The sequence below is a fragment of the Chiloscyllium plagiosum genome, unplaced genomic scaffold (assembly GCF_037043375.1).
Source record: "Chiloscyllium plagiosum isolate Xiang-an unplaced genomic scaffold, Cpla_swu_hap1 HiC_scaffold_23, whole genome shotgun sequence".
Lineage (NCBI taxonomy): Eukaryota > Metazoa > Chordata > Chondrichthyes > Orectolobiformes > Hemiscylliidae > Chiloscyllium > Chiloscyllium plagiosum.
Genome location: NW_028270161.1, coordinates 106,051 through 133,615, shown reverse-complemented (window position 1 = coordinate 133,615; position 27,565 = coordinate 106,051). Strand labels below are relative to the sequence as shown.

The window sequence follows — 27,565 nt, the reverse complement described above, 5'->3', positions numbered from 1 at the left end:
AGCCTCTCTGTTTTTCGCCCTCTGTTTCAGCCCGTGTCTTTCTCGCCCTCTGTTTCAGCTCCTCTGTTTCAGCCCCTCTGTATCTCGCCCTCTGTTCCAGCCCAAGTGTTTCAGCCCTTGTCTTTCTCGCCCTCTGTTTCAGCCCCTCTGTTTCTTGCCCTCTGTTTCAGACCCTCTATTTCTCGCCCTCTGTTTCAGCCCCTCTGTTTCTGCCCCTCTGTTTCAGACCCTCTGTATCTCGCCCTCTGTTTCAGACCCTCTGTTTCTCGCCCTCTGTTTCAACCCAGGTGTTTCAGCCCCTGTCTGTCTCGCCCTCTGTTTCAGCCCTTCTGTTTCAGCCCCTCTGTTTCTCGCCCTCTGCTTCAGACCCTCTGTATCTCGCCCTCTGTTTCAGCCCCTCTGTTACAGTCCCTCGGTTTCTCCCCCTCTGTTTCTCGCCCTCTGTTCCAGCCCAAGTGTTTCAGCCCGTGTCTTTCTCGCCCACTGTTTCAGCTCCTCTGTTTCAGCCCCTCTGTATCTCGCCCTCTGTTCCAGCCCAAGTGTTTCAGCCCGTGTCTTTCTCGCCCTCTGTTTCAGCCCCTCTGTTTCAGCCTCTTTGTTTCTTGCCCTCTGTTCCTCGCCCTATGTTCCCCTCTGTTTCAGCCTCTCTGTTCCTCACCCTATGTTCCCCTCTGTTTCAGCCACTCTGTTTCAGCCCCTCTGTTTCAGCCCCTCTGTTTCTCCCCCTCTGTTACTCCCCCTCTGTTTAAGCCCCTCTGTTTCTCGCTATCTGTTTCAGCCTCTCTGTTTTTCGCCCTCTGTTTCAGCCTCTCTGTTTTTCGCCCTCTGTTTCAGCCCCTCTGTTTCTCGCACTCTGCTTCAGCCCCTCTGTTTCTCGCCCTCTGTTTCAGCCGCTCTGTTTCAGCCCCGCTGTTTCAGCCCCTCTGTTTCAGACTCTCTGTTTCAGCCCCTCTGTTTCAGCCCCTCTGTTTCAGACTCTCTGTTTCAGCCCCTCTGTTTCAGACTCTCTGTTTCAGCCCCTCTGTTTCAGACTCTCTGTTTCAGCCCCTCTGTTTCAGACTCTCTGTTTCAGCCCCTCTGTTTCAGACTCTGTGTTTCAGCCCCTCTGTTTCAGACTCTCTGTTTCAGCCCCTCTGTTTCAGCCCCTCTGTTTCTCGCACTCTATTTCAGCCCCTCTGTTTCTCGCCCGCTGTTTCAGCCCCTCTGTTTCAGCCCCTCTGTTTCTCGCACTCTGTTTCAGCCCCTCTGTTTCAGCCCCTCTGTTTCTCGCCCTCTGTTTCAGCCCCTCTGTTTCAGCCCCTCAGTTTCAGCCCCTCTGTTTCAGTCCCTCTATTTCAGACCCTCTGTTTCAGCCCCTCTTTTTCTCGCCCTGTGTTTCAGGCCCTGTGTTTCAGCCCCTCTATTTCAGCTCCTGTGTTTCAGCCACTCTGTTTCTCACTCTCTGTTTCAGCCCCACTGTTTCAGCACCTCTGTTTCAGCCCCTCTGTTTCTCACCCTCAGTTTCCTCCCCCCGCTGTTTCAGCCCTTCTGTTTCTTGCCCTCTGTTTCAGACCTTCTGTTTCAGTCCCCCTGTTTCAGCTCCTCTGTTTCAGCCCCTCTGTTTCTCCCCCTCTGTTTCTCGCCCTCTGTTTCAGACCCTCTGTTTCTCGCCCTCCTGAAGAAGGGCTCCTTGGATGCTGCTTGACCTGCTGCGCTTTTCCAGCAACACATTTTCGGCACTGATCTCCAGCATCTGCATTCCTCACTTTCTCCTCTGTTTCTCGCCCTCTGTTTCAGCCCCTCTATTTCAGTCCCTCTGTTTCTCGCCCTCTGTTTCAGCCCCTCTGTTTCCTGCCCTCTATTTCTCGCCCACTGTTTCTCGCCCTCTGTTTCTCGCCTCTGTTTCTGTCCTCCTGTTTCACCCTATCTGTTTCCCTCCCTCTGTTTCTCCCCCTCTGTTTCAGCCCCTCTGTTTCAGCCCCTCTGTTTCAGCCCCTCTGTTTCAGCCCCTCTGTTTCTCGCCATCTGTTTCAGCCCCTCTATTTCACCCCCTCTGTTTCAGTCCCTCTGCTTCACCCCTCTGTTTCAGACCCTCTGTTTCTCGTCCTGTGTTTCAGATCCTCTGTTTCTCGCCCTCAGTTTCAGATCCTCTGTTTCTCGCCCTCTGTTTCAGCCCAAGTGTGTCAGCCCCTGTCTTTCGCACCCTCTGTTTCAGCCCCTCTGCTTCAGACCTTCTGTATCTCGCCCTCTGTTCCAGCCCAAGTGTTTCAGCCCTTGTCTTTCTCGCCCTCTGTTTCAGCCCCTCTGTTTCTTGCCCTCTGTTTCAGACCCTCTATTTCTCGCCCTCTGTTTCAGCCCCTCTGTTTCTGCCCCTCTGTTTCAGACCCTCTGTATCTCGCCCTCTGTTTCAGACCCTCTGTTTCTCGCCCTCTGTTTCAACCCAGGTGTTTCAGCCCCTGTCTGTCTCGCCCTCTGTTTCAGCCCTTCTGTTTCAGCCCCTCTGTTTCTCGCCCTCTGCTTCAGACCCTCTGTATCTTGCCCTCTGTTTCAGCCCCTCTGTTACAGTCCCTCGGTTTCTCCCCCTCTGTTTCTCGCCCTCTGTTCCAGCCCAAGTGTTTCAGCCCGTGTCTTTCTCGCCCTCTGTTTCAGCCCCTCTGTTTCAGCCTCTTTGTTTCTTGCCCTCTGTTCCTCACCCTATGTTCCCCTCTGTTTCAGCCTTTCTGTTTCAGCCCCTCTGTTTCAGCCCCGCTGTTTTAGCCCCTCTGTTTCTCGCCCTCTGTTATTCTCCCTCTATTTCAGCCCATCTGATTCAGCCCCTCTGTTTCTCGCCCTCGGTTTCTCAGCCTCTCTTTCAGCCCCTCTGTTTCAGCCTCTCTGTTCCTCACCCTATGTTCCCCTCTGTTTCAGCCACTCTGTTTCAGCCCCTCTGTTTCAGCCCCTCTGTTTCTCCCCCTCTGTTACTCCCCCTCTGTTTCAGCCCCTCTGTTTCAGCCCTCTGTTTCAGTCCCTCTGTTTCCCCCCTCTGTTTAAGCCCCTCTGTTTCTCGCTATCTGTTTCAGCCTCTCTGTTTTTCGCCCTCTGTTTCAGCCTCTCTGTTTTTCGCCCTCTGTTTCAGCCCCTCTGTTTCTCGCCCTCTGTTTCAGCCGCTCTGTTTCAGCCCCGCTGTTTCAGCCCCTCTGTTTCAGACTCTCTGTTTCAGCCCCTCTGTTTCAGACTCTCTGTTTCAGCCCCTCTGTTTCAGCCCCTCTGTTTCAGACTCTCTGTTTCAGCCCCTCTGTTTCAGACTCTCTGTTTCAGCCCCTCTGTTTCAGACTCTCTGTTTCAGCCCCTCTGTTTCAGACTCTCTGTTTCAGCCCCTCTGTTTCAGACTCTGTGTTTCAGCCCCTCTGTTTCAGACTCTCTGTTTCAGCCCCTCTGTTTCAGCCCCTCTGTTTCTCGCACTCTATTTCAGCCCCTCTGTTTCTCGCCCGCTGTTTCAGCCCCTCTGTTTCAGCCCCTCTGTTTCAGACTCTCTGTTTCAGCCCCTCTGTTTCAGCCCCTCTGTTTCAGACTCTCTGTTTCAGCCCCTCTGTTTCAGACTCTCTGTTTCAGCCCCTCTGTTTCAGACTCTCTGTTTCAGCCCCTCTGTTTCAGACTCTCTGTTTCAGCCCCTCTGTTTCAGCCCCTCTGTTTCAGACTCTCTGTTTCAGCCACTCTGTTTCAGACTCTCTGTTTCAGCCCCTCTGTTTCAGACTCTCTGTTTCAGCCCCTCTGTTTCAGACTCTCTGTTTCAGCCCCTCTGTTTCAGACTCTGTGTTTCAGCCCCTCTGTTTCAGACTCTCTGTTTCAGCCCCTCTGTTTCAGCCCCTCTGTTTCTCGCACTCTATTTCAGCCCCTCTGTTTCTCGCCCGCTGTTTCAGCCCCTCTGTTTCAGCCCCTCTGTTTCAGACTCTCTGTTTCAGCCCCTCTGTTTCAGCCCCTCTGTTTCAGACTCTCTGTTTCAGCCCCTCTGTTTCAGACTCTCTGTTTCAGCCCCTCTGTTTCAGACTCTCTGTTTCAGCCCCTCTGTTTCAGACTCTCTGTTTCAGCCCCTCTGTTTCAGACTCTGTGTTTCAGCCCCTCTGTTTCAGACTCTCTGTTTCAGCCCCTCTGTTTCAGCCCCTCTGTTTCTCGCACTCTGTTTCAGCCCCTCTGTTTCAGCCCCTCTGTTTCTCGCCCTCTGTTTCAGCTCCTCTGTTTCAGCCTCTCTGTTTCTTGCCCTCTGTTCCTCGCCCTATGTTCCCCTCTGTTTCAGCCACTCTGTTTCAGACTCTCTGTTTCAGCCCCTCTGTTTCAGCCCCTCTGTTTCAGACTCTCTGTTTCAGCCCCTCTGTTTCAGACTCTCTGTTTCAGCCCCTCTGTTTCAGACTCTCTGTTTCAGCCCCTCTGTTTCAGACTCTCTGTTTCAGCCCCTCTGTTTCAGCCCCTCTGTTTCAGACTCTCTGTTTCAGCCACTCTGTTTCAGACTCTCTGTTTCAGCCCCTCTGTTTCAGACTCTCTGTTTCAGCCCCTCTGTTTCAGACTCTCTGTTTCAGCCCCTCTGTTTCAGACTCTGTGTTTCAGCCCCTCTGTTTCAGACTCTCTGTTTCAGCCCCTCTGTTTCAGCCCCTCTGTTTCTCGCACTCTATTTCAGCCCCTCTGTTTCTCGCCCGCTGTTTCAGCCCCTCTGTTTCAGCCCCTCTGTTTCAGACTCTCTGTTTCAGCCCCTCTGTTTCAGCCCCTCTGTTTCAGACTCTCTGTTTCAGCCCCTCTGTTTCAGACTCTCTGTTTCAGCCCCTCTGTTTCAGACTCTCTGTTTCAGCCCCTCTGTTTCAGACTCTCTGTTTCAGCCCCTCTGTTTCAGACTCTGTGTTTCAGCCCCTCTGTTTCAGACTCTCTGTTTCAGCCCCTCTGTTTCAGCCCCTCTGTTTCTCGCACTCTGTTTCAGCCCCTCTGTTTCAGCCCCTCTGTTTCTCGCCCTCTGTTTCAGCTCCTCTGTTTCAGCCTCTCTGTTTCTTGCCCTCTGTTCCTCGCCCTATGTTCCCCTCTGTTTCAGCCCCTCTGTTTCAGCCCCGCTGTTTCAGCCCCTCGGTTTCTCCCCCTCTGTTAATCCCCCTCTGTTTCAGCCCCTCTGTTTCTCGCCCTCTGTTTCAGACTCTCTGTTTCAGCCCCTCTGTTTCAGCCCCTCTATTTCAGTCCCTCTGTTCCTCGCCCTATGTTCCCCTCTGTTTCAGCCTTTCTGTTTCAGCCCCTCTGTTTCAGCCCCGCTGTTTTAGCCCCTCTGTTTCTCGCCCTCTGTTATTCTCCCTCTATTTCAGCCCATCTGATTCAGCCCCTCTGTTTCTCGCCCTCGGTTTCTCAGCCTCTCTTTCAGCCCCTCTGTTTCAGCCTCTCTGTTCCTCACCCTATGTTCCCCTCTGTTTCAGCCACTCTGTTTCAGCCCCTCTGTTTCAGCCCCTCTGTTTCTCCCCCTCTGTTACTCCCCCTCTGTTTCAGCCCCTCTGTTTCAGCCCTCTGTTTCAGTCCCTCTGTTTCCCCCCTCTGTTTAAGCCCCTCTGTTTCTCGCTATCTGTTTCAGCCTCTCTGTTTTTCGCCCTCTGTTTCAGCCTCTCTGTTTTTCGCCCTCTGTTTCAGCCCCTCTGTTTCTCGCACTCTGCTTCAGCCCCTCTGTTTCTCGCCCTCTGTTTCAGCCGCTCTGTTTCAGCCCCGCTGTTTCAGCCCCTCTGTTTCAGACTCTCTGTTTCAGCCCCTCTGTTTCAGACTCTCTGTTTCAGCCCCTCTGTTTCAGCCCCTCTGTTTCAGACTCTCTGTTTCAGCCCCTCTGTTTCAGACTCTCTGTTTCAGCCCCTCTGTTTCAGACTCTCTGTTTCAGCCCCTCTGTTTCAGACTCTCTGTTTCAGCCCCTCTGTTTCAGACTCTGTGTTTCAGCCCCTCTGTTTCAGACTCTCTGTTTCAGCCCCTCTGTTTCAGCCCCTCTGTTTCTCGCACTCTATTTCAGCCCCTCTGTTTCTCGCCCGCTGTTTCAGCCCCTCTGTTTCAGCCCCTCTGTTTCTCGCACTCTGTTTCAGCCCCTCTGTTTCAGCCCCTCTGTTTCTCGCCCTCTGTTTCAGCTCCTCTGTTTCAGCCTCTCTGTTTCTTGCCCTCTGTTCCTCGCCCTATGTTCCCCTCTGTTTCAGCCACTCTGTTTCAGCCCCTCTGTTTCAGCCCCGCTGTTTCAGCCCCTCGGTTTCTCCCCCTCTGTTAATCCCCCTCTGTTTCAGCCCCTCTGTTTCTCGCCCTCTGTTTCAGACTCTCTGTTTCAGCCCCTCTGTTTCAGCACCTCTATTTCAGTCCCTCTGTTTCTCGCCCTCTGTTTCAGCCCCTCTGTTTCAGCCCCGCTGTCTCAGCCCCTCTTTTCAGCCCTTTTGTTTCAAGCCCTCTGTTTCAGACTCTCTGTTTCAGCCACTCTGTTTCAGCCCCTCTGTTTCAGCCCCTCTGTTTCAGCCCCTCTGTTTCTCGCACTCTGTTTCTGCCCCTCTGTTTCTCACCCTCAGTTTCAGCCCCTCTGTTTCAGCCCCGCTGTTTCAGCCCCTCTGTTTCAGCCCCTCTGTTTCTTGCCCTCTGTTTCAGCCCCTCTGTTTCTCGCACTCTGTTTCTGCCCCTCTGTTTCTCACCCTCTGTTTCAGCCCCTCTGTTTCAGCCCAACTGTTTCAGCCCCTGTCTTTCTCGCCCTCTGTTTCAGCCCTTCTGTTTCAGCCCCTCTGTTTCTCACCATCTGCTTCAGACCCTCTGTATCTCGCCCTCTGTTCCAGCCCTTCTGTTTCAGCCCCTCTGTTTCTCACCATCTGCTTCAGAACCTCTGTATCTCGCCCTCTGTTCCAGCCCAAGTGTTTCAGCCCCTGTCTTTCTCGTCCTCTGTTTCAGCCCGTCTGTGTCTTGCCCTCTGTTTCAGACCCTCTGTTTCAGCTCCTCTGTTTCTCGCCCTCTGTTTCAGACGTTCTGTTTCATTCCCTCTGTTTCTCACCTCTGTTTAAACCCCTCTGTTTCTCCCCCTATGTTTCAGCCCCTCTGTTTCTCGCCCTCCTGAAGAAGGGCTCATGCCCGAAACGTCGATTCTCCTGCTCCTTGGATGCTGCCTGACCTGCTGCGCTTTTCCAGCAACACATTTTCAGCTCTGATCTCCAGCATCTGCAGTCCTCAGTTTCTCCTCTGTTTCTCACCCTCTGTTTCAGCCTCTCTGTTTCAGCCCCTCTGTTTTTCCCCCTCTGTTTCAGCCCCTCTGTTTCAGACTCTCTGTTTCAGCCCCTCTGTTTCAGCCCCTCTGTTTCAGACTCTCTGTTTCAGCCCCTCTGTTTCAGCCCCTCTGTTTCAGCCCCTCTGTTTCAGACTCTCTGTTTCAGCCCCTCTGTTTCAGACTCTCTGTTTCAGCCCCTCTGTTTCAGACTCTGTGTTTCAGCCCCTCTGTTTCAGACTCTCTGTTTCAGCCCCTCTGTTTCAGCCCCTCTGTTTCTCGCACTCTATTTCAGCCCCTCTGTTTCTCGCCCGCTGTTTCAGCCCCTCTGTTTCAGCCCCTCTGTTTCTTGCCCTCTGTTCCTCGCCCTATGTTCCCCTCTGTTTCAGCCACTCTGTTTCAGCCCCTCTGTTTCAGCCCCGCTGTTTCAGCCCCTCGGTTTCTCCCCCTCTGTTAATCCCCCTCTGTTTCAGCCCCTCTGTTTCTCGCCCTCTGTTTCAGACTCTCTGTTTCAGCCCCTCTGTTTCAGCCCCTCTATTTCAGTCCCTCTGTTTCTCGCCCTCTGTTTCAGCCCCTCTGTTTCAGCCCCGCTGTCTCAGCCCCTCTTTTCAGCCCTTTTGTTTCAAGCCCTCTGTTTCAGACTCTCTGTTTCAGCCCCTCTGTTTCAGCCCCTCTGTTTCTCGCACTCTGTTTCTGCCCCTCTGTTTCTCACCCTCTGTTTCAGCCCCTCTGTTTCAGCCCCGCTGTTTCAGCCCCTCTGTTTCAGCCCCTCTGTTTCTTGCCCTCTGTTTCAGACCCTCTGTATCTCGCCCTCTGTTTCAGCCCAACTGTTTCAGCCCCTGTCTTTCTCGCCCTCTGTTTCAGCCCTTCTGTTTCAGCCCCTCTGTTTCTCACCATCTGCTTCAGACCCTCTGTATCTCGCCCTCTGTTCCAGCCCTTCTGTTTCAGCCCCTCTGTTTCTCACCATCTGCTTCAGACCCTCTGTATCTCGTCCTCTGTTTCAGCCCGTCTGTGTCTTGCCCTCTGTTTCAGACCCTCTGTTTCAGCTCCTCTGTTTCTCGCCCTCTGTTTCAGACGTTCTGTTTCATTCCCTCTGTTTCTCACCTCTGTTTAAACCCCTCTGTTTCTCCCCCTATGTTTCAGCCCGTCTGTTTCTTGCCCTCTGTTTCAGACCCTCTGTATCTCGCCCTCTGTTTCAGCCCCTCTGTTTCAGACCCTCTGTTTCAGCCCCTCTGTTTCTCGCCCTCTGTTTCAGCCCCTCTGTTTCAGCCCCTCAGTTTCAGCCCCTCTGTTTCAGTCCCTCTATTTCAGACTCTCTGTTTCAGCCCCTCTGTTTCAGCCCCTCTATTTCAGTCCCTCTGTTTCTCGCCCTCTGTTTCAGCCCCTTTGTTTCAGCCCCGCTGTCTCAGCCCCTCTTTTCAGCCCTTTTGTTTCAAGCCCTCTGTTTCAGACTCTCTGTTTCAGCCCCTCTGTTTCAGCCCCTCTGTTTCTCGCACTCTGTTTCTGCCCCTCTGTTTCTCACCCTCTGTTTCAGCCCCTCTGTTTCAGCCCCGCTGTTTCAGCCCCTCTGTTTCAGCCCCTCTGTTTCTTGCCCTCTGTTTCAGACCCTCTGTATCTCGCCCTCTGTTTCAGCCCAACTGTTTCAGCCCCTGTCTTTCTCGCCCTCTGTTTCAGCCCTTCTGTTTCAGCCCCTCTGTTTCTCACCATCTGCTTCAGACCCTCTGTATCTCGCCCTCTGTTCCAGCCCTTCTGTTTCAGCCCCTCTGTTTCTCACCATCTGCTTCAGACCCTCTGTATCTCGCCCTCTGTTCCAGCCCAAGTGTTTCAGCCCCTGTCTTTCTCGTCCTCTGTTTCAGCCCGTCTGTGTCTTGCCCTCTGTTTCAGACCCTCTGTTTCAGCTCCTCTGTTTCTCGCCCTCTGTTTCAGACGTTCTGTTTCATTCCCTCTGTTTCTCACCTCTGTTTAAACCCCTCTGTTTCTCCCCCTATGTTTCAGCCCCTCTGTTTCTCGCCCTCCTGAAGAAGGGCTCATGCCCGAAACGTCGATTCTCCTGCTCCTTGGATGCTGCCTGACCTGCTGCGCTTTTCCAGCAACACATTTTCAGCTCTGATCTCCAGCATCTGCAGTCCTCAGTTTCTCCTCTGTTTCTCACCCTCTGTTTCAGCCTCTCTGTTTCAGCCCCTCTGTTTTTCCCCCTCTGTTTCAGCCCCTCTGTTTCAGCCTCTCTGTTCATCCCATCTGTTTCTCGTCCTCTGTTTCAGACCCTCTGTTTCAGACCCTCTGTATCTCGCCCTCTGTTTCTCGCAAACTTTATCAGCCACTCTGTTTAAGCACCTCTGTTTCAGCACATCTGTTTCTCCCCCTCTGTTTCAGCCCCTCTGTTTCTCCCCCTCTGTTTCAGCCTCTCTGATTCTCTCCCCTCTTTTTCTCGTCCTCTGTTCCTCACCCTCTGTTTCAGCCCCTCTGTTTCTCGCCCTCTGTTCCTCACTCTCTGTTTCAGCCCCTCTGTTTCAGACTCTCTGTTTCAGCCCCTCTGTTTCAGACTCTCTGTTTCAGCCCCTCTGTTTCAGACTCTGTGTTTCAGCCCCTCTGTTTCAGACTCTCTGTTTCAGCCCCTCTGTTTCAGCCCCTCTGTTTCTCGCACTCTATTTCAGCCCCTCTGTTTCTCGCCCGCTGTTTCAGCCCCTCTGTTTCAGCCCCTCTGTTTCTCGCACTCTGTTTCAGCCCCTCTGTTTCAGCCCCTCTGTTTCTCGCCCTCTGTTTCAGCTCCTCTGTTTCAGCCTCTCTGTTTCTTGCCCTCTGTTCCTCGCCCTATGTTCCCCTCTGTTTCAGCCACTCTGTTTCAGCCCCTCTGTTTCAGCCCCGCTGTTTCAGCCCCTCGGTTTCTCCCCCTCTGTTAATCCCCCTCTGTTTCAGCCCCTCTGTTTCTCGCCCTCTGTTTCAGACTCTCTGTTTCAGCCCCTCTGTTTCAGCCCCTCTATTTCAGTCCCTCTGTTTCTCGCCCTCTGTTTCAGCCCCTTTGTTTCAGCCCCGCTGTCTCAGCCCCTCTTTTCAGCCCTTTTGTTTCAAGCCCTCTGTTTCAGACTCTCTGTTTCAGCCCCTCTGTTTCAGCCCCTCTGTTTCTCGCACTCTGTTTCTGCCCCTCTGTTTCTCACCCTCTGTTTCAGCCCCTCTGTTTCAGCCCCGCTGTTTCAGCCCCTCTGTTTCAGCCCCTCTGTTTCTTGCCCTCTGTTTCAGACCCTCTGTATCTCGCCCTCTGTTTCAGCCCAACTGTTTCAGCCCCTGTCTTTCTCGCCCTCTGTTTCAGCCCTTCTGTTTCAGCCCCTCTGTTTCTCACCATCTGCTTCAGACCCTCTGTATCTCGCCCTCTGTTCCAGCCCTTCTGTTTCAGCCCCTCTGTTTCTCACCATCTGCTTCAGACCCTCTGTATCTCGCCCTCTGTTCCAGCCCAAGTGTTTCAGCCCCTGTCTTTCTCGTCCTCTGTTTCAGCCCGTCTGTGTCTTGCCCTCTGTTTCAGACCCTCTGTTTCAGCTCCTCTGTTTCTCGCCCTCTGTTTCAGACGTTCTGTTTCATTCCCTCTGTTTCTCACCTCTGTTTAAACCCCTCTGTTTCTCCCCCTATGTTTCAGCCCCTCTGTTTCTCGCCCTCCTGAAGAAGGGCTCATGCCCGAAACGTCGATTCTCCTGCTCCTTGGATGCTGCCTGACCTGCTGCGCTTTTCCAGCAACACATTTTCAGCTCTGATCTCCAGCATCTGCAGTCCTCAGTTTCTCCTCTGTTTCTCACCCTCTGTTTCAGCCTCTCTGTTTCAGCCCCTCTGTTTTTCCCCCTCTGTTTCAGCCCCTCTGTTTCAGCCTCTCTGTTCATCCCATCTGTTTCTCGTCCTCTGTTTCAGACCCTCTGTTTCAGACCCTCTGTATCTCGCCCTCTGTTTCTCACAAACTTTATCAGCCACTCTGTTTAAGCACCTCTGTTTCAGCACATCTGTTTCTCCCCCTCTGTTTCAGCCCCTCTGTTTCTCCCCCTCTGTTTCAGCCTCTCTGATTCTCTCCCCTCTTTTTCTCGTCCTCTGTTCCTCACCCTCTGTTTCAGCCCCTCTGTTTCTCGCCCTCTGTTCCTCACCCTCTGTTTCAGCCCCTCTGTTTCAGCCCCTGTTTCAGCTCCTCTGTTTCTCGCACTCTGTTTCAGTCCCTCTGTTTCTCGCCCTCTGTTTCAGCCCCTCTATTTCAGTCCCTCTGTTTCAGCCCCTCTATTTCAGTCCCTCTGTTTCTCGCCCTCTGTTTCTCACCCTCTCGTTCAGCCCTTCTGTTTCAGCCCCGCTGTTTTACACCGTGTGTTTCAGCCCCTCTGTTTCAGCCTCTCTGTTTCAGCCCCTATGTTTCTCGCCCTCTGTTTCAGCCCCTCTGTTTCTTGCCCTCTGTTTCAGACCCTCTGTATCTTGCCCTCTGTTCCAGCCCAAGTGTTTCAGCCCCTGTCTTTCACGCCCTCTGTTTCTGCCCCTCTGTTTCTCGCCCTCTGCTTCAGACCCTCTGTATCTCGCCCTCTGTTCCAGCCCAAGTGTTTCAGCCCCTCTGTTTCTCGCCCTCTGTTTCAGCCCCTCTGTTTCAGCCCCTCAGTTTCAGCCCCTCTGTTTCAGTCCCTCTATTTCAGACCCTCTGTTTCAGCCCCTCTTTTTCTCGCCCTGTGTTTCAGGCCCTGTGTTTCAGCCCCTCTATTTCAGCTCCTGTGTTTCAGCCACTCTGTTTCTCACTCTCTGTTTCAGCCCCACTGTTTCAGCACCTCTGTTTCAGCCCCTCTGTTTCTCACCCTCAGTTTCCTCCCCCCGCTGTTTCAGCCCTTCTGTTTCTTGCCCTCTGTTTCAGACCTTCTGTTTCAGTCCCCCTGTTTCAGCTCCTCTGTTTCAGCCCCTCTGTTTCTCCCCCTCTGTTTCTCGCCCTCTGTTTCAGACCCTCTGTTTCTCGCCCTCCTGAAGAAGGGCTCCTTGGATGCTGCCTGACCTGCTGCGCTTTTCCAGCAACACATTTTCGGCACTGATCTCCAGCATCTGCATTCCTCACTTTCTCCTCTGTTTCTCGCCCTCTGTTTCAGCCCCTCTATTTCAGTCCCTCTGTTTCTCGCCCTCTGTTTCAGCCCCTCTGTTTCCTGCCCTCTATTTCTCGCCCACTGTTTCTCGCCCTCTGTTTCTCGCCTCTGTTTCCGTCCTCCTGTTTCACCCTATCTGTTTCCCTCCCTCTGTTTCTCCCCCTCTGTTTCTCCCCCTCTGTTTCAGCCCCTCTGTTTCAGCCCCTCTGTTTCAGCCCCTCTGTTTCTCGCCATCTGTTTCAGCCCCTCTATTTCACCCCCTCTGTTTCAGTCCCTCTGCTTCACCCCTCTGTTTCAGACCCTCTGTTTCTCGTCCTGTGTTTCAGATCCTCTGTTTCTCGCCCTCAGTTTCAGATCCTCTGTTTCTCGCCCTCTGTTTCAGCCCAAGTGTGTCAGCCCCTGTCTTTCGCACCCTCTGTTTCAGCCCCTCTGCTTCAGACCTTCTGTATCTCGCCCTCTGTTCCAGCCCAAGTGTTTCAGCCCTTGTCTTTCTCGCCCTCTGTTTCAGCCCCTCTGTTTCTTGCCCTCTGTTTCAGACCCTCTATTTCTCGCCCTCTGTTTCAGCCCCTCTGTTTCTGCCCCTCTGTTTCAGACCCTCTGTATCTCGCCCTCTGTTTCAGACCCTCTGTTTCTCGCCCTCTGTTTCAACCCAGGTGTTTCAGCCCCTGTCTGTCTCGCCCTCTGTTTCAGCCCTTCTGTTTCAGCCCCTCTGTTTCTCGCCCTCTGCTTCAGACCCTCTGTATCTCGCCCTCTGTTTCAGCCCCTCTGTTACAGTCCCTCGGTTTCTCCCCCTCTGTTTCTCGCCCTCTGTTCCAGCCCAAGTGTTTCAGCCCGTGTCTTTCTCGCCCTCTGTTCCAGCCCCTCTGTTTCTCGCCCTCTGCTTCAGACCCTCTGTATCTCGCCCTCTGTTTCAGCCCCTCTGTTTCTCGCCCTCTGTTTCAGCCCAGGTGTTTCAGCCCCTGTCTTTCTCCCCCTCTGTTTCAGCTACTCTGTTTCTTGCCCTCTGTTTCAGACCCTCTGTTTCTCGCCCTCTGTTTCAGCCCCTCTGTTTCAGCCCCTCTGTTTCTTGCCCTCTGTTTCAGACCTTCTGTATCTCGCCCTCTGTTTCAGCCCCTGTCTTTCTCGCCCTCTGTTTCAGCCCTTCTGTTTCCGCCCCACTGTTTCTCGCCCTCTGATTCAGACCCTCTATGTCTCGCCCTCTGTTTCAGCCCCTCTGTTTCAGCGCCTCTGTTTCTCGCCCTCTGTTTCTCACCCACTGTTTCAGCCCCTCTATTTCACCTCCTCTGTTTCAGTCCCTCTGCTCCCCCTGTTTCAGACACTTTGTTTCTCGCCCTCTGTTTCAGCCCAGGTGTTTCAGCCTGTGTCTGTCTCGCTCTCTGTTTCAGCCCTTCTGTTTCAGCCCCTCTGTTTCTCGCCCTCTGTTTCAGACCCTCTGTATCTCGCCCTCTGTTTCAGCCCCTCTGTTTCTCGCCCTCTGTTTCAGCCCTGGTGTTTCAGCCCCTGTCTTTCTCGCCCTCTGTTTTAGCCCCTCTGTTTCAGCCCCTCAGTTTCAGCACCTCTGTTTCGCGCCCTCTGTTCCTCGCCCTCTGTTTCTGCCCTTCTATTTCAGCCTCTCTGTTTCTCGCCCTCTGTTTCTCGCAAACTTTATCAGCCACTCTGTTTAAGCCCCTCTTTTTCAGCACATCTGTTTCTCCCCCTTTGTTTCCCTCCCCTCTGTTTCTCCCCTCTGTTTCTCCCCTCTGTTTCAGCCCCTCTGTTTCTCACCCTCTGTTTCAGCCCCTCTGTTTCCGCCCCTCTGTTTCTTGCACTCTTTTTCAGCCACTCTGTTTAAACCCCTCTGTTTCAGCCCCTCTGTTTCTCGCCCTCTGTTTCAGCCCTCTGTTTCAGTCTCTATGTTTCTCGCCCTCTGTTTCAGCCCATCTGTTTCTCGCCCTCTGTTTCTCACCGTCTCTTTCAGCCCCTCTGTTTCTCGCCCACTGTTTCTCGTCCTCTGTTTCTCATCCTCTGTTTCTCGCCCTCTGTTTCTGCCTATCGGTTTCCCGCCCTCTGTTTCTCGCCATCTGTTTCAATTCCACTGTTTCAACCTATGTTTCCCACTCTCTGTTTCTCCCCCTCTGCTTCAGCCCCTCTGTTTCTTGCACTCTTTTTCAGCCACTCTGTTTAAACCCCTCTGTTTCAGCCCCTCTGTTTCAGCCACTCTGTTTCTCGCCCTCCTGAAGAAGGACTCGTGCCCGAAACGTCGATTCTCCTGCTCCTTGGATGCTGCCTGACCTGCTGCGCTTTTCCAGCAACACATTTTCAGCTCTGATCTCCAGCATCTGCAGTCCTCACTTTCTCCTCTGTTTCCCGCCCTCTGTTTATCCCCATTGTTTCACTCCCTCTGTTTCTCTCCCTCTGATTCTCGCCCTCTGTTTCTCACCATCTGTTTCAGCCCCTCTATTTTACCCCCTCTGTTTCAGTCCCTCTGCTTCCCCCCCCCCCTTTTCAGACCCTCTGTTTCTCATCCTCTGTTTCAGATCTTCTGTTTCTTGCCCTCTGTTTCAGCCCCTCTGTTTCAGACCCTCTGTATCTCACCCTCTGTTTCAGCCCAACTGTTTCAGACCCTGTCTATCTCGCCCTCTGTTTCAGCCCCTCTGCTTCTCGCCCGTCTGTTTCAGACCCTCTGTATCTTGCCCTCTGTTTCAGCACAACTGTTTCAGCCCCTGTCTTTCTTGCCCTCTGTTTCAGCCCGTCTGTTTCTTGCCCTCTGTTTCAGACCCTCTGTATCTCACCCTCTGTTTCAGCCCAACTGTTTCAGACCCTGTCTATCTCGCCCTCTGTTTCAGCCCCTCTGCTTCTCGCCCGTCTGTTTCAGACCCTCTGTATCTTGCCCTCTGTTTCAGCACAACTGTTTCAGCCCCTGTCTTTCTTGCCCTCTGTTTCAGCCCGTCTGTTTCTTGCCCTCTGTTTCAGACCCTCTGTTTCTCGCCCTCTGTTTCAGCCTCTCTGTTTCAGTCCCTCTATTTCAGACCCTGTTTCTAGCCCTGTGTTTCAGGCCGTCTGTTTCTCACCCACTGTTTCAGACCTCCTATTTCAGCACCTCCGTTTCTCACTCTCTGTTTCTGCCCCACTGTTTCAGCCCCTCTGTTTCAGCCCCTCTGTTTCTCGCCCTCTGTTCCCCCCCCCCTTCAGCCCCTCTGTTTCTTGCCCTCTGTTTCAGCCCCTCTGTTTCAGCGCCTATGTTTCTCGCCCTCTGTTTTTCGCTCTCTGTTTCTCGCCCTCTGTTTCAACCCCTCTGTTTCAGCCCGTCAGTTTCACCCTCTCTATTTTTCACCCTCTGTTTCACGCCCTCTGTTTCCCCCCCCCCCCCCCCCCACCGTTTCAGCCCCTCTGTTTCTTGCCCTCTGTTTCAGCCCCTCTGTTTCAGCGCCTATGTTTCTCGCCCTCTGTTTTTCGCTCTCTGTTTCTTGCCCTCTGTTTCAGCCCCTCTGTTTCACGCCCTCTGTTTGCACACCTCTGTTTCACCTCGGCTTTATCAGCCTCTCTGTTACAGCCCCTCTGTTTCTCGCCCTCCGTTTCAGCCCCTCTGTTTCAGCACCTCTGTTTCAGCCCCTCTGTTTCAGACCGCTGTTTCAGACCCTCTGTTTCTCGCCCTCTGTTTTAGCCCCACTGTTTCAGCTCCTCTTTTTCTCAGTCTCTGTTTCAGCCCCTCTGTTTCTCTCCCTCTGTTTCAGACTCTCTGTTTCTCGCCCTGTGTTTCAGGCCCTCTGTTTCTCGCCCTCTGTTTCTCGCTCTCTGTTTCTCGCCCTCTGTTTCAGCCCCACTGTTTCAGCCCCTCTGTTTCAGCTCCTCTTTTTCTCAGTCTCTGTTTCAGCCCCTCTGTTTCTCGCCCTGTGTTTCAGGTCCTCTGTTTCTCACTCTCTGTTTCAGCCCCACTGTTTCAGCTCCTCTGTTTCAGCCCCTCTGTTTCAGCCCCTCTGTTTCAACTCCTGTGTTTCTCGCCCTCTGTTTCAACTCCTCTTTTTCAACCCCACTGTTTCTTGCACTCTGTTTCAGCCCCTCTGTTACAGCCCCTCTGTTTCAGCCCCTCTGTTTCTCGCCCTCTGTTTCTTGCCCTCTGTTTTTTCCCCTCTGTTTCAGCCCCTCTGTTTCTCGCCCTGTGTTTCAGACCATCTGTTTCAGACTCTCTGTTTCTTGCCATCTGTTTCTCGCCTTTGAATCTTGACAAACCTCACTTAACGTAAAATTCATTGTTAGTGCCCAAAATCTGACTGCCACTTCTATTTTCATCTGTGCAACTATCCCCTTCAACACTACCAAAAACGGACTATTTGTTTGAGAGAAGAATAGCCACTGGAGATTTCTGAACTACCTTGTTACCTTCCCTGACAGTTACCAATCTATCTGATTGATCCTGCTGTGTGACCAGCTCTGTAAATCTACTGGTCATAACACTCTATATCTCTTGAATGCCCGTAGTGACATTTAGCCTAAAAAGAAGCTCTCAATAGCAACTTATATAAAAACTAACTTCTCCTTCTTACCCACAGATTTTAATCTTAATCATGTAAATGATTTTTAAAAATTAAACATACAAATCATTTTAAAAATCAAGCTCTTCACTGAAATAATCAAAAAAATGCCTCCTCCTCAAATCCTCTAACTGTCAGCTTTCAATGTCCAGATTTTTAAAAAATCTCCAGACCACCCACATGTAGGCCTCTCCACAAGCGCACAACTCTAAAAGTTCCAAAAACCAATTCAAAATACAAAGTCTTATACTTTTGTTATATAATAACTCTAAGAAATCTACAAGAAAGCATGCCACTCAGGAGCTGCTCCAAAATCCACATGAGGAAACTGATATCAAAAATGACCCTTGAGGAATATCAAGGAAGCAGAAAATAACTTATTCTAGAAAGTAGGAGGATTGGCGAATAGAATTAAGCAGAATTACAAGGCATTTTAGTTGTATAATTAGGAGCAAGAAATGAAACAACATCACAGAGACCAGTATCCCATCACTAAGTCACCCTTGGCTTACATGTGGAAAGTCTTTGACACTGGTCCAGCTGCCTCAGAGCCAGCTGTCAGGGTAAACAGAACCTCTGACACTCCTGCTTATATCTGTCAGCCGGAGCTCCCTGTTTGGGACTGTTAAGCTGATCCAATCAGGGAACTCATATTCTATGAGGTTCACTTGGCTGACATTGTTAAAATCACTATAGCGGGTAGCTAGGAAAAGGATAGGTCCTCTCAAGGACAAAGGAAGGAATTTGTGTGGAGCAGAGAAACTGGATGAAGTCCTTAATGAGTACTTTGCATCGGTATTCACTAAGGAGAAGGACTTGGATAATGGTAAGTTTAAAGAGAGGTATGTTGATATTCTGAGGTATGATGATACTCGGGTATATCAATATTAAGAAGGAGGATGAGATGGATTTCTTGAAGAACGATAAGGTAGACAAGTCTGAAGAGCCCAATGGGATCTAATGCAGGATACTGAAGGAGGCACTGGAGGAGATTGATGAGCCCTTGATAGAAATCTTTGTATTCTCTTTAGCCACAGGCGAGTGCCCAGATGACAGGAAAATAACCAAGATTGTTTCTTTTTTTTAAGAAGGAAACCCCCCAGGATAATCCAGGAAATTGTAGGCCAGTGAGCCTTACATCAGTGATAGAGAAATAATTGAAGAAAATTCTTAGGGATCGAGAAGAACAGCATCTCACTTTCTGCTCGGGAATCCTGCAACCTTCTGGACTCAATGTCAAGTTCAATAATTTTAGGGGCTGAGCACCTTCTCCTCTCTTCTTGCCCCAACTCCCACACACCAGGCCCTGATGAAGGGCTTTTGTCCGAAACTTCGATTTTCTTGCTGCACGGATGCTGCCTGACCGGCTGTGCTTTTCCAGCACCACTCTAATCTTGACCCTGTCCTCACATAGACTACTCCTACAAGCAACTCATTGTCAGCCACTAATGGTTCTCATTAGCAGCTCTTCATTTTCCTCAGCTGACCTTTACCCACTCCTTTGTTCACCCAACTGTTTTTTTCTCCATCTGGGCTCCATCTCCACCTATCATTTACTCTTTCCCTCTCCCCCCAACCAATTTTCTAGCATATATACTAATATTTTTGAAGCTACAATCAGTTCTGACGAAGGTCACTGGACCCAAAACATTAACTCTGCTTTCTTTCCACTGATGCTGCCAGACCTGCTGAGTTCCTCCAGAAATGTCTGATTTAGTTTCTGATTTCCAGCATCCACAGTCCTTTGATTATTTTCTTTAGTGTTGTAACCCAAGGCAATTATTTATCTGGTCAACCACTGAAGTAAACAATTAACATCAGTGGACAGACAACAGCATGTCATCGTTGCTAGCTTCTGAAGAACTGTTGTAAATAATTAACCCTGCCTTGTGGTCTAGAATGTTTTGGTCTTCATAATTTTGATTTCCCTATCTATATTTTTCACCTCTTAATATTTGTGTCAATATGTCTGTTTTATTTGGGAACAAATGTCTGTTCACTTGAGAATTTAAAGGCTATTGTTTAAGTAACGTAACAGCAGATAATCGAGGTTTTATTTTTCTCTGGTATTTGTTTTAAAAAGTGTGATTACAATAAATAGAGTTATTTTCCAATAAATGACAAAAACCTAGTGTGAACTGGTTTTGTCCAGGAAGCAGTCACTTGGCAAATTGATCACTTTAGCAGTTTAATTGGATTATTACATATCTGCGTTGGCTTGTGAAACAATCGAGCTTGATTATTGGTGTACATTTCCCTGTTACGTCAAAGCAGGAGTTGATGGGAAAGGGAAAATGAGACAGAAAATCACCCTACCCATTAAATGGCATAGCAAGCTTGAGAAATTAAGCGACTTGTTGCTGCTCCTATTTCCTGTCCACTTATGCTTTCCAATCAACCAGTACAGAGTTGCCATAATGCAACTCTTGTGCAGGTGGGACTTAAACACAGTCCTCCTTGCTCAAAGATAGGAACACTATCACTGCACCACAAAAGCCTTGCCCAGCTTCTTGCATATGAAAATTGAGGCAATAATATTCAGCTGCAGTCAACGAGTGTCCTCTCTTTCAGAGAGATATGGTCATTTCAGAGCTGAAGGTCAGCAAGAACATCTGATAGCCTTGCACACTATTCAGCCTCTCACATTTACTCAACCATCCAATGGTATGGCTAGCACTAACATTCTGTACTACTTTCCTGTAAGGAAATGAGCATGGCTGGATCATGAATTATGAATCTGCCCTTGCACCCATAACCTGGTGCATCCCCATGAGTCTATGGTCTGAATGTTAAAATCAAAGATTCATAGAGCTACGCAGTACAGAAAAGGCCCTTCAGCCTATGAAGTCTGTATTGCCAAGGCTCATCTAAATCTTCACTAGTCCCACATCCCAGCACTTGGCCCATAGTCTTGAATGTTATGACATTTCATGTACTCATCCAACTACTTTTTAATGATTGTGATGTCTTCAGCCTCAACTCCCTTCTTAGGTAGTGCGTTCCAGATTCCCTTATCATCTTGTCATCTGTGTGTTTGTCTACTAGGGACAGCTGGTCGTGGCGTTTAGTGGCTAGTTGATGTTTGTGGATGCGGATTGCTAGTTGTCTGCCTGTTTATCCTGTATAGTGTTTCATGCAGTCTTTGCATGGAATCTTGTAAATTACTTTTATCTTGTACATGATGGATATAGGGTCTTTTATTGTGGTGAATTGTTGTCTGAGTATGGCTGTCGGTTTATGAGCTGTCATGGATCCAAATGGTTAGAGAAGTCTGGCTGTCAGTTTCAAGAGGTTTTTTTATTAAGATAAGGTGATTAGCGTGTTGGGTCATGGCATGTCCTTGTCGTGTTGTTTGTCTGTTAGCCATCTGCTGATGAAGTTGCAGGGATATTGATTGTTGATTAAGACTCTGTGTAGAGGTGTTCCTCTTCTCTTCGCAAGTCAGGACAGCTACATTGTAGCCCTTTCGAACAGGGTCCTAATGCAGCTTCTTTTGTGTGTTTGGGTGGTTTGCTGTTGTAGTTCAGCATCTGGTCTGAGTGTGTGGCTTTTCTGAACACTTTTGTGGTGCATTCACCATTTTATGTTCTCTATACCATACACAAACCTTGAATTTCTGATTGATCTGTGCTTTTATTTGTATGGTTGAGGCTGATGTAAAGCCTCAATTGCAGACATCAAAACCTGCCATTTCTCAAAGTAATTCACTGCCACCCTCATGACGATAGGCAGGGGGATGGACAAAGTGAGGACTGCAAATGCTGGAGATCAGAGTCGAGAGTATGGTGCTGGAAAAGCACAGCAGGTCAGGCAGCATCCAAGGAGCAAGAGAACTGGCGTTTCGAGCATAAGCTCTTCATCAGGATGGACATATAAGGCTTATGGTCAGTAGGAGAAACGCTTTGGAGAAGGGTGAAGAGTTGCTATGGTAGGGAAAAAAGGAGATGACATTGCTGTTGGAAAGATTGTAGGGAGAATGGTGGGAACAGAGGCATGGAAGGAGGTAATTTGAGGGGATTTAAAGGAATGGGGAGAGACGGCAGTAAACATCACAATGGGGTAGTTCTTGCCTTTATTCTCTCTAATAAAATTTATGAAGTGATATCTGAAAATAGATTACGATATGTTTTCTTTATCTTTCTAACAACCTTTTAGAAAATTATTGAAGACACTACACTTCTATCCACAACTATTGTAAAAAGTAACACACATATTGTTGATTGTAAGAGGAAGATCTATAGAAACTATTAGCACACTGCTTTTAAAAACCCTTTGCAGCAAGCATGCTTTGAATAGAAATCATTAATTTGAAAGTCCCTGTTATCATAGTGACTGCTTAAAGTCCAGTTAGAAACTAGGATAAGAGGGCATAGCCTTAAAATTAGGGGGAGCAGATTTAAGACTGAATTGAGGAGGAACTTCTTCACTCAGAGGGTTGTGAATTTGTGGAAATCCCTGCCCAGTGAAGTAGTTGAGGTTTCCTCATTGAATGTTTTTAAAGATAAGATGGATACTTTTTTGAACACTAAAGGAATTAAGAGTTATGGTGAGAGGGCAGGTAAGTAAGGCTGAGGCCACAGAAAGATCTTATTGAATGGCGAGCAGGCTTAAAGGGCCAGATGGCCTACTCCTGCTCCTGATTCTTGTGTTCTTATGTTCTAACAGACAAAGTTCACCTGACAAAGGAGCAGCGCTCCAAAAGATTGTGATTTCAAATAAACCTGTTGGACAATAACCTGGTATCATATGACTTCTGACTTTGAAGAGGCAATTATTGAACAAAGGTAGTCAGCATGGCTTCATCAGAGGGAGGTCATGCAGAACAAATTGATTTTTTTTATGACGATGTGGCCAGGTGAATAGATGATGGTAGTGCAGTTGATGTAGCTTTTATGTGATTTAGCAAAGCTTTTGACAAGATCCCATACTGGAGGCTTTTCAAGAAGGCAAATGCACATGGGATACAGGATAGTTTGATAAATTGGATTCAAAGTTGGCTCAGTTATAGGCAAGAGAGGATGATGACAGAAAGCTGCTTTATTGAGTGGAAGTCAATGTTCAGTGGTGGACCATGAGGATCTGTGCTGTGTCTCCTATTATTTGTCATTTACATAAATGACATTGACTGTATGGGGGGGGAATGGATTAGTAAATTTGTGAATGACATAAAGATTGTTCGGTGATTAACAGTGAGGTTGAGTGTCTTAGGCTACAAGAAGATATAAACGGGATAATCAAATGGGCAAATAAGTAGCAGTTGAAAAGTTTGAGATGATGCACTTTATAAGGAGTAATTTAACAAGGAAGAAGCCAATGAGCAGCATGACGCTAGGACATTCTGTGAGACAAAATTACTTTGGCGTGTTTGTCCATAGATCTCTGAAGGAGAAAGGGCACGTTAGTAGGGGAGTGAAAAAGGTAGAGGGGACACTTGCCTTTATCAATCTAGGCATAAACTACAAAAGCAGGGAAGTCATTTCTACCCAGAGAGTGGTAATAGTTTGAAATGTGCTGCCTGAGAGGTTGTTAGAGGCGAGTTGGCTCACATCCTTTAAGAAGTACCTGAATGAGCATTTGGCACATTTATAACATTCAAGTCTATGGACTAAATGCTGGTAAATGGGATTGGGCTGAGCTCAGGTGCAGACTCAATCGGCCAAAAAGCCTCTTTTGCACTGTACGATTCTATGATTCTACAATTCTATGACTGCTCGAGAATAAGGACAAAATAAGTAGCAGATTTCAGATTTTTTCCACTTGAAAGGCTTATGGTGACATAATAGTTAAGTTACAAGATTGGGAGTTGAAATGTCTTGTTTCATAATGTGGAGGTATAAATTAAAAACCTTCCACAGCAACTGAAAATTTAAATTTAAATAATAGATTAAATCTGGAAAAATACTAGTTCAGTAAAACTGACCATCAAAATACTGGCTGATTGTTGCAAAAATCCATTTACTTCATTCATGTTCTTTCGGAAAGGAAATCTGTTCTCAGTACATCGCCTGGCGTTTGAACGATTCCAGATCTACATCAATGTGGTGATTTGTAACTGCCTCAGAATGGCCCAGTAAGCCACGCAATAGAATTCAAAAAGGTAGTTCACTAGCTTCTCTCCAGGATAACCCAAACTTGGGGTCAGGGATAGAAATCATACCCCTTGATACAATGCCAAAACCACGCACCGTCCCCCCCCACACTTGACCCATTTCAAGCACAGTATTCCCTACTCTTGACCTGAGCTCAGAGACCCCACCCCCACAAACCAAGCCCTGTAGGTCTCCCATTATTGTGTTCTGATGTACCTCAATATTCCTATTTGGACAAGACAATAAATGTTGGCGTGGCAAGATACACGTCTCAGAAATGAGTTTTTTTTTTAAAAAGTTTGCGTGTAATAGAAATGGGTAATTTTGATGTTTGGCCAGAATGGTGAATTAATGAGGAGAAAGTGAGGACTGCAGATGCTGGAGATCAGAGCTGAAAATGTGTTGCTAGAAAAGCGCAGCAGGTCAGGCAGCATCCATGGAACAGGAGAATCGACGTTTCGGGCATAAGTCCTTCTTCAGGAATGAGGAAAGTGTGTCCAGCAGGCTAAGATAAAAGGTAGGGCGGAGGTACTTGGGGGAGGGGTGTTAGAAATGCGATAGGTGGAAGGAGGTCAAGGTGAGGGTGATAGACCGGAGTGGGTGGGGGCAGAGAGGTCAGGAAGAAGATTGCAGGTTAGGAAGGTGGTGCTGACTTCGAGGGATTTGACTGAGACAACACCTTCCACCCCGACCTCAATTTCACCTGGACGGTCTCAGACTCCTCCCTCCCCTTCCTAGACCTTTCCATTTCTATCTCGGGCAACCGAATCAACATGGACATTTACTATAAACCAACCGACTCCCACAGCTACCTAGACTACACCTCCTCTCACCCTGCCCCCTGTAAAAATTCCATCCTATATTCCCAATTCCTTCGTCTCCGCCGCATCTGCTCCCAGGAGGACCAGTTCCAAAACCGTACTAGCCAGATGGCCTCCTTCTTCAAGGACCGCAATTTCCCCCCAGACATGGTCGACAATGCTCTCCACCACATCTCTTCCACTTCCCGCTCCTCCGCCCTTGAACCCCGCCCCTCCAACCGCCACCAGGACAGAACCCCACTAGTCCTCACTACCACCCCACCAACCTCCATGTACAGCGCATCATCCGCCATCATTTCCGCCACCTCCAAACGGACCCCACCATCAGGGATATATTTCCCTCCCCTCCCCTATCAGCGTTCCGAAAAGACCACTCTCTCCGTGACTCCCTCGTCAGGTCCACACCCCCCACCAACCCAAGCTCCACTCCCAGCACCTTCCCCTGCAACCGCAAGAAATGCAAAACTTGCGGCCACACCTCCCCCCTTACTTCCCTCCAAGGCCCCAAGGGATACTTCCATATCCGCCACAAATTCACCTGCACCTCCACACACATCATCTATTGCATCCGCTGCACCCGATGTGGCCTCCTCTATATTGGGGAGACAGGCCGCCTACTTGCGGAACATTTCAGAGAACACCTCTGGGACACCCGGACCAACCAACCCAACCACCCCGTGGCTCAACACTTCAACTCCCCCTCCCACTCCACCAAGGACATGCAGGTCCTTGGACTCCTCCATCGCCAGATGATAGCAACACGACGGTTGGAGGAAGAGCGTCTCATCTTCCGCCTAGGAACCCTCCAACTACAAGGGATGAACTCAGGTTTCTCCAGTTTCCTCATTTCCCCTCCCCCCACCTGGTCTCAGTCAAATTCCTCGAAGTCAGCACCGCCTTCCTAACCTGCAATCTTCTTCCTGACCTCGCCGCCCCCACCCCACTCTTGCCTATCACCCTCACCTTGACCTTCTTCCACCTATCGCATTTCCAACGCCCCTCCCCCAAGTCCCTCCTCCCTACCTTTTATCTTAGCCTGCTGGACACACTTTCCTCATTCCTGAAGAAGGGCTTATGCCCGAAACATCGATTCTCCTGTTCCTTGGATGCTGCCTGACCTACTGCGCTTTTCCAGCAACACATTTTCAGCTCAGAATGGTGAATTATTCTATTTTGAGCTAATCCATTGTTCTACTCTCTATGTAGCAAAGTCCACCAGTCACAGGAGTACTGAATCTTCTATTTCCACTGCCTCATCCATCAGCAGTGTTGGGAGTGGCTACAGTGAAGGCAGCACACCAGGAGGGGAATACGGTGTGTTCACTGCCCCACAAATGTAAGTTAATTAAATAATGTGTTAAATTACAAGAGTTTTACTATTTCATAATGAGATGTTTGATATCTTCACTGAATGATACTGACTACTGAGTACATCACAAATGACAAGTATAATGGCATATATGGGAGACAGTGCTTTAGCGGTAATGTCACTGGATTTATAATCTAGAGATCCAGGTAAATACTTCTGCATGAATTTGAATCCCACTGCTGTAGATGATGAAATTTTAGTTCAATTAATAAATCTGGAATTAAAAGGTGATCATTAAACCATTGTCGTTAAAATCTATCTGCTTCACGGGAAAGGAAATTCTGTACTGTTTACCTGATCTGGCCAATTTGTGACTCCAAGTCTACAGTAATGTGATTGACTCATAAATATCTTCTAAAATTGCCATGCAAAATGTTCACTTGTATCTAAGCACTTCAAAGTCTGATAAAAGAAGGACAACCAGATAGGCCACTGGGCAGTGATGAAGACACTAGAAACAAAAGCAGCACACACAGTCCTGTTAATGTAGTTTGTCCTCCTGAGTAACATTTGGGAGTTTGTAACAAAATTGGGAGACATGTCACTTAACAAGTTGACATAGTCTTTCTATCAGAATCCTGCTTTACAGACAATTTCCCAAACATAAATATCAATGTTCCTTAGATGGCAGCACAGTGGTATACAGTCAAGAGGGAATTGCCTTGGAAGTTCACAACATTGACTCCGGACCCCAGGAATTCACGTGGCTTCAGGTGATTACCATCTACCATTTGCCCTTAGCTGATGAAACAGTGCTCCTCTATGTTCCATATCACCTGGATGATGCATCAAATGTGGCAAGGGCTTAGAATATAGTCAAGATGGGGGACTTAAATATTCAGTTGCACCATTACTGACTCAGCTGGCCAAGTCCTAAAGAACATAATGGTTAAGCTGAGTTTGCTGAAAGAGGCAAGCAACCAGCATGAGTGCTTTGAAGATTTATAAATCATTATTATGAAAAGCTATTTGCTTGTACAAAGCTTGAACATTTCTAGAAGAAGATGCATTTTATCAAAACTTTTTGTTTTATACTCATCAGGATAGTTCACAAGAATAACAATTTTAAGGGACAAATCAACATTTATATTGTAAGAGAGAACAGTGCTGATTCATTAGTCAGTAGCCTTTTCATTGTTAGAAACATTTCCTTGGGAAATTCACCAGTTATTAACGGATGACGGTTAAGTGCCAGGCTTTGTTTCAACCTGATAGATTGGCTCTTATTGGTTAAGGCCTTGGCCTGAGAAATAAAACAGCAAATGGCTGTCACCAATTTTGTTGAGTTGAAACAGAATTAAAGCCTGTTCATGTTTTTATATCTGCAAAGAACAAGTTGCATTCCAGTGCATGCAAGTGCACCACAGTGTGAGTCCAACTACAACCATAGATTGGTTGTCAGCATAATTTTTCACACGCTCAGGATTATGCAGCAAATGCTGTCCAATTGCTGAATGCTGGATACAGTGTTGTGCATTTTTTTAAACATAGCTTGGTTGGCTGTCATACTAAATTTCATATACCACATTATTTGTTTGTATGATAGGCAGAACTGTGATGAAAGGAGTATTATAAATATATTTACCTTTGACCTTGGATTATTGAATTTGAATTCATGGCATATGGGTTTTGTGTGTGTTTATAAGAGTTTAATGATTAACTTATAAGTATTTCTGTAGCCAGAGTGAAATTAAAAGTTATGCATGAGCCTACAGTTTAAAATGTCAGGGATTGACCATTTCTTTTGATTAGGGGGATCACCCATAGTTTGGATAAAACATTGGGACAATTTTTTTTTGTTTCAATTCTGCAAGGCTTTGACTGGATGTAAAAAGGAATTGCTCCAGAGAAAAGGAATCACTCAGAAATGTTAGCAAAATGCTAAAGTTGATGTAATGAGTTAGTAGATGTTCCATACTATTTCCATTTGCTCCATTTAACCATTAGTGTTTGGTTAAAACTCTGAAAAGATTATTTGAATCTGAGAAAATTTAAGCTCAGTTGTATGAAGGCTCCAGGAAGAGGTTAGCAAACTCTGAGGTCTGAGGTTGAAGCCATAGTTAAATTGAGACCTATAGGAATGATAGTGAAGGCAGGTCTCTCTGGTCTGAGTATAGTAAAGAGGTGCTTTTGGGATTAATAGGATTATAGTGGGCGGCACGGTGGCACAGTGGTTAGCACTGCTGCCTCACAGCGCCAGAGACCCGGGTTCAATTCCCGCCTCAGACGACTGACTGTGTGGAGTTTGCACGTTCTCCCCGTGTCTGCGTGGGTTTCCTCCGGGTGCTCCGGTTTCCTCCCACAGTCCAAAGATGTGCAGGTCAGGTGAATTGGCCAGGCTAAATTGCCCGTAGTGTTAGGTAAGGTGTAAATGTAGGGGTATGGGTGGGTTGCGCTTCGGCGGGGCGGTGTGGACTTGTTGGGCCGAAGGGCCTGTTTCCACACTATAAGTAATCTAATCAAAAATAATTTTGCTGTGTATTTTGAAATCTTTAGATGTATGTTCTA

General features: G+C 48.7%; 1 protein-coding gene across 10 annotated transcripts in view; it reads left to right on the top strand.

Moving 5' to 3' along the window:
• Window positions 1–27,565, top strand: part of LOC122561485 (protein piccolo) — a 650,955-nt gene that overhangs the window by 525,362 nt on the left and 98,028 nt on the right. For all 10 annotated transcript variants that reach the window (XR_015761043.1, XM_087999305.1, XM_087999304.1 and 7 more), the window contains one exon: window positions 24,895–25,024. Coding sequence is in view for 9 of the 10 variants with exons in the window: in XM_087999305.1 (XP_087855431.1) it covers window positions 24,895–25,024 (130 nt within the window). In the remaining variant the exon portion in view is untranslated. The remainder of the gene's footprint in view (window positions 1–24,894; window positions 25,025–27,565) is intronic.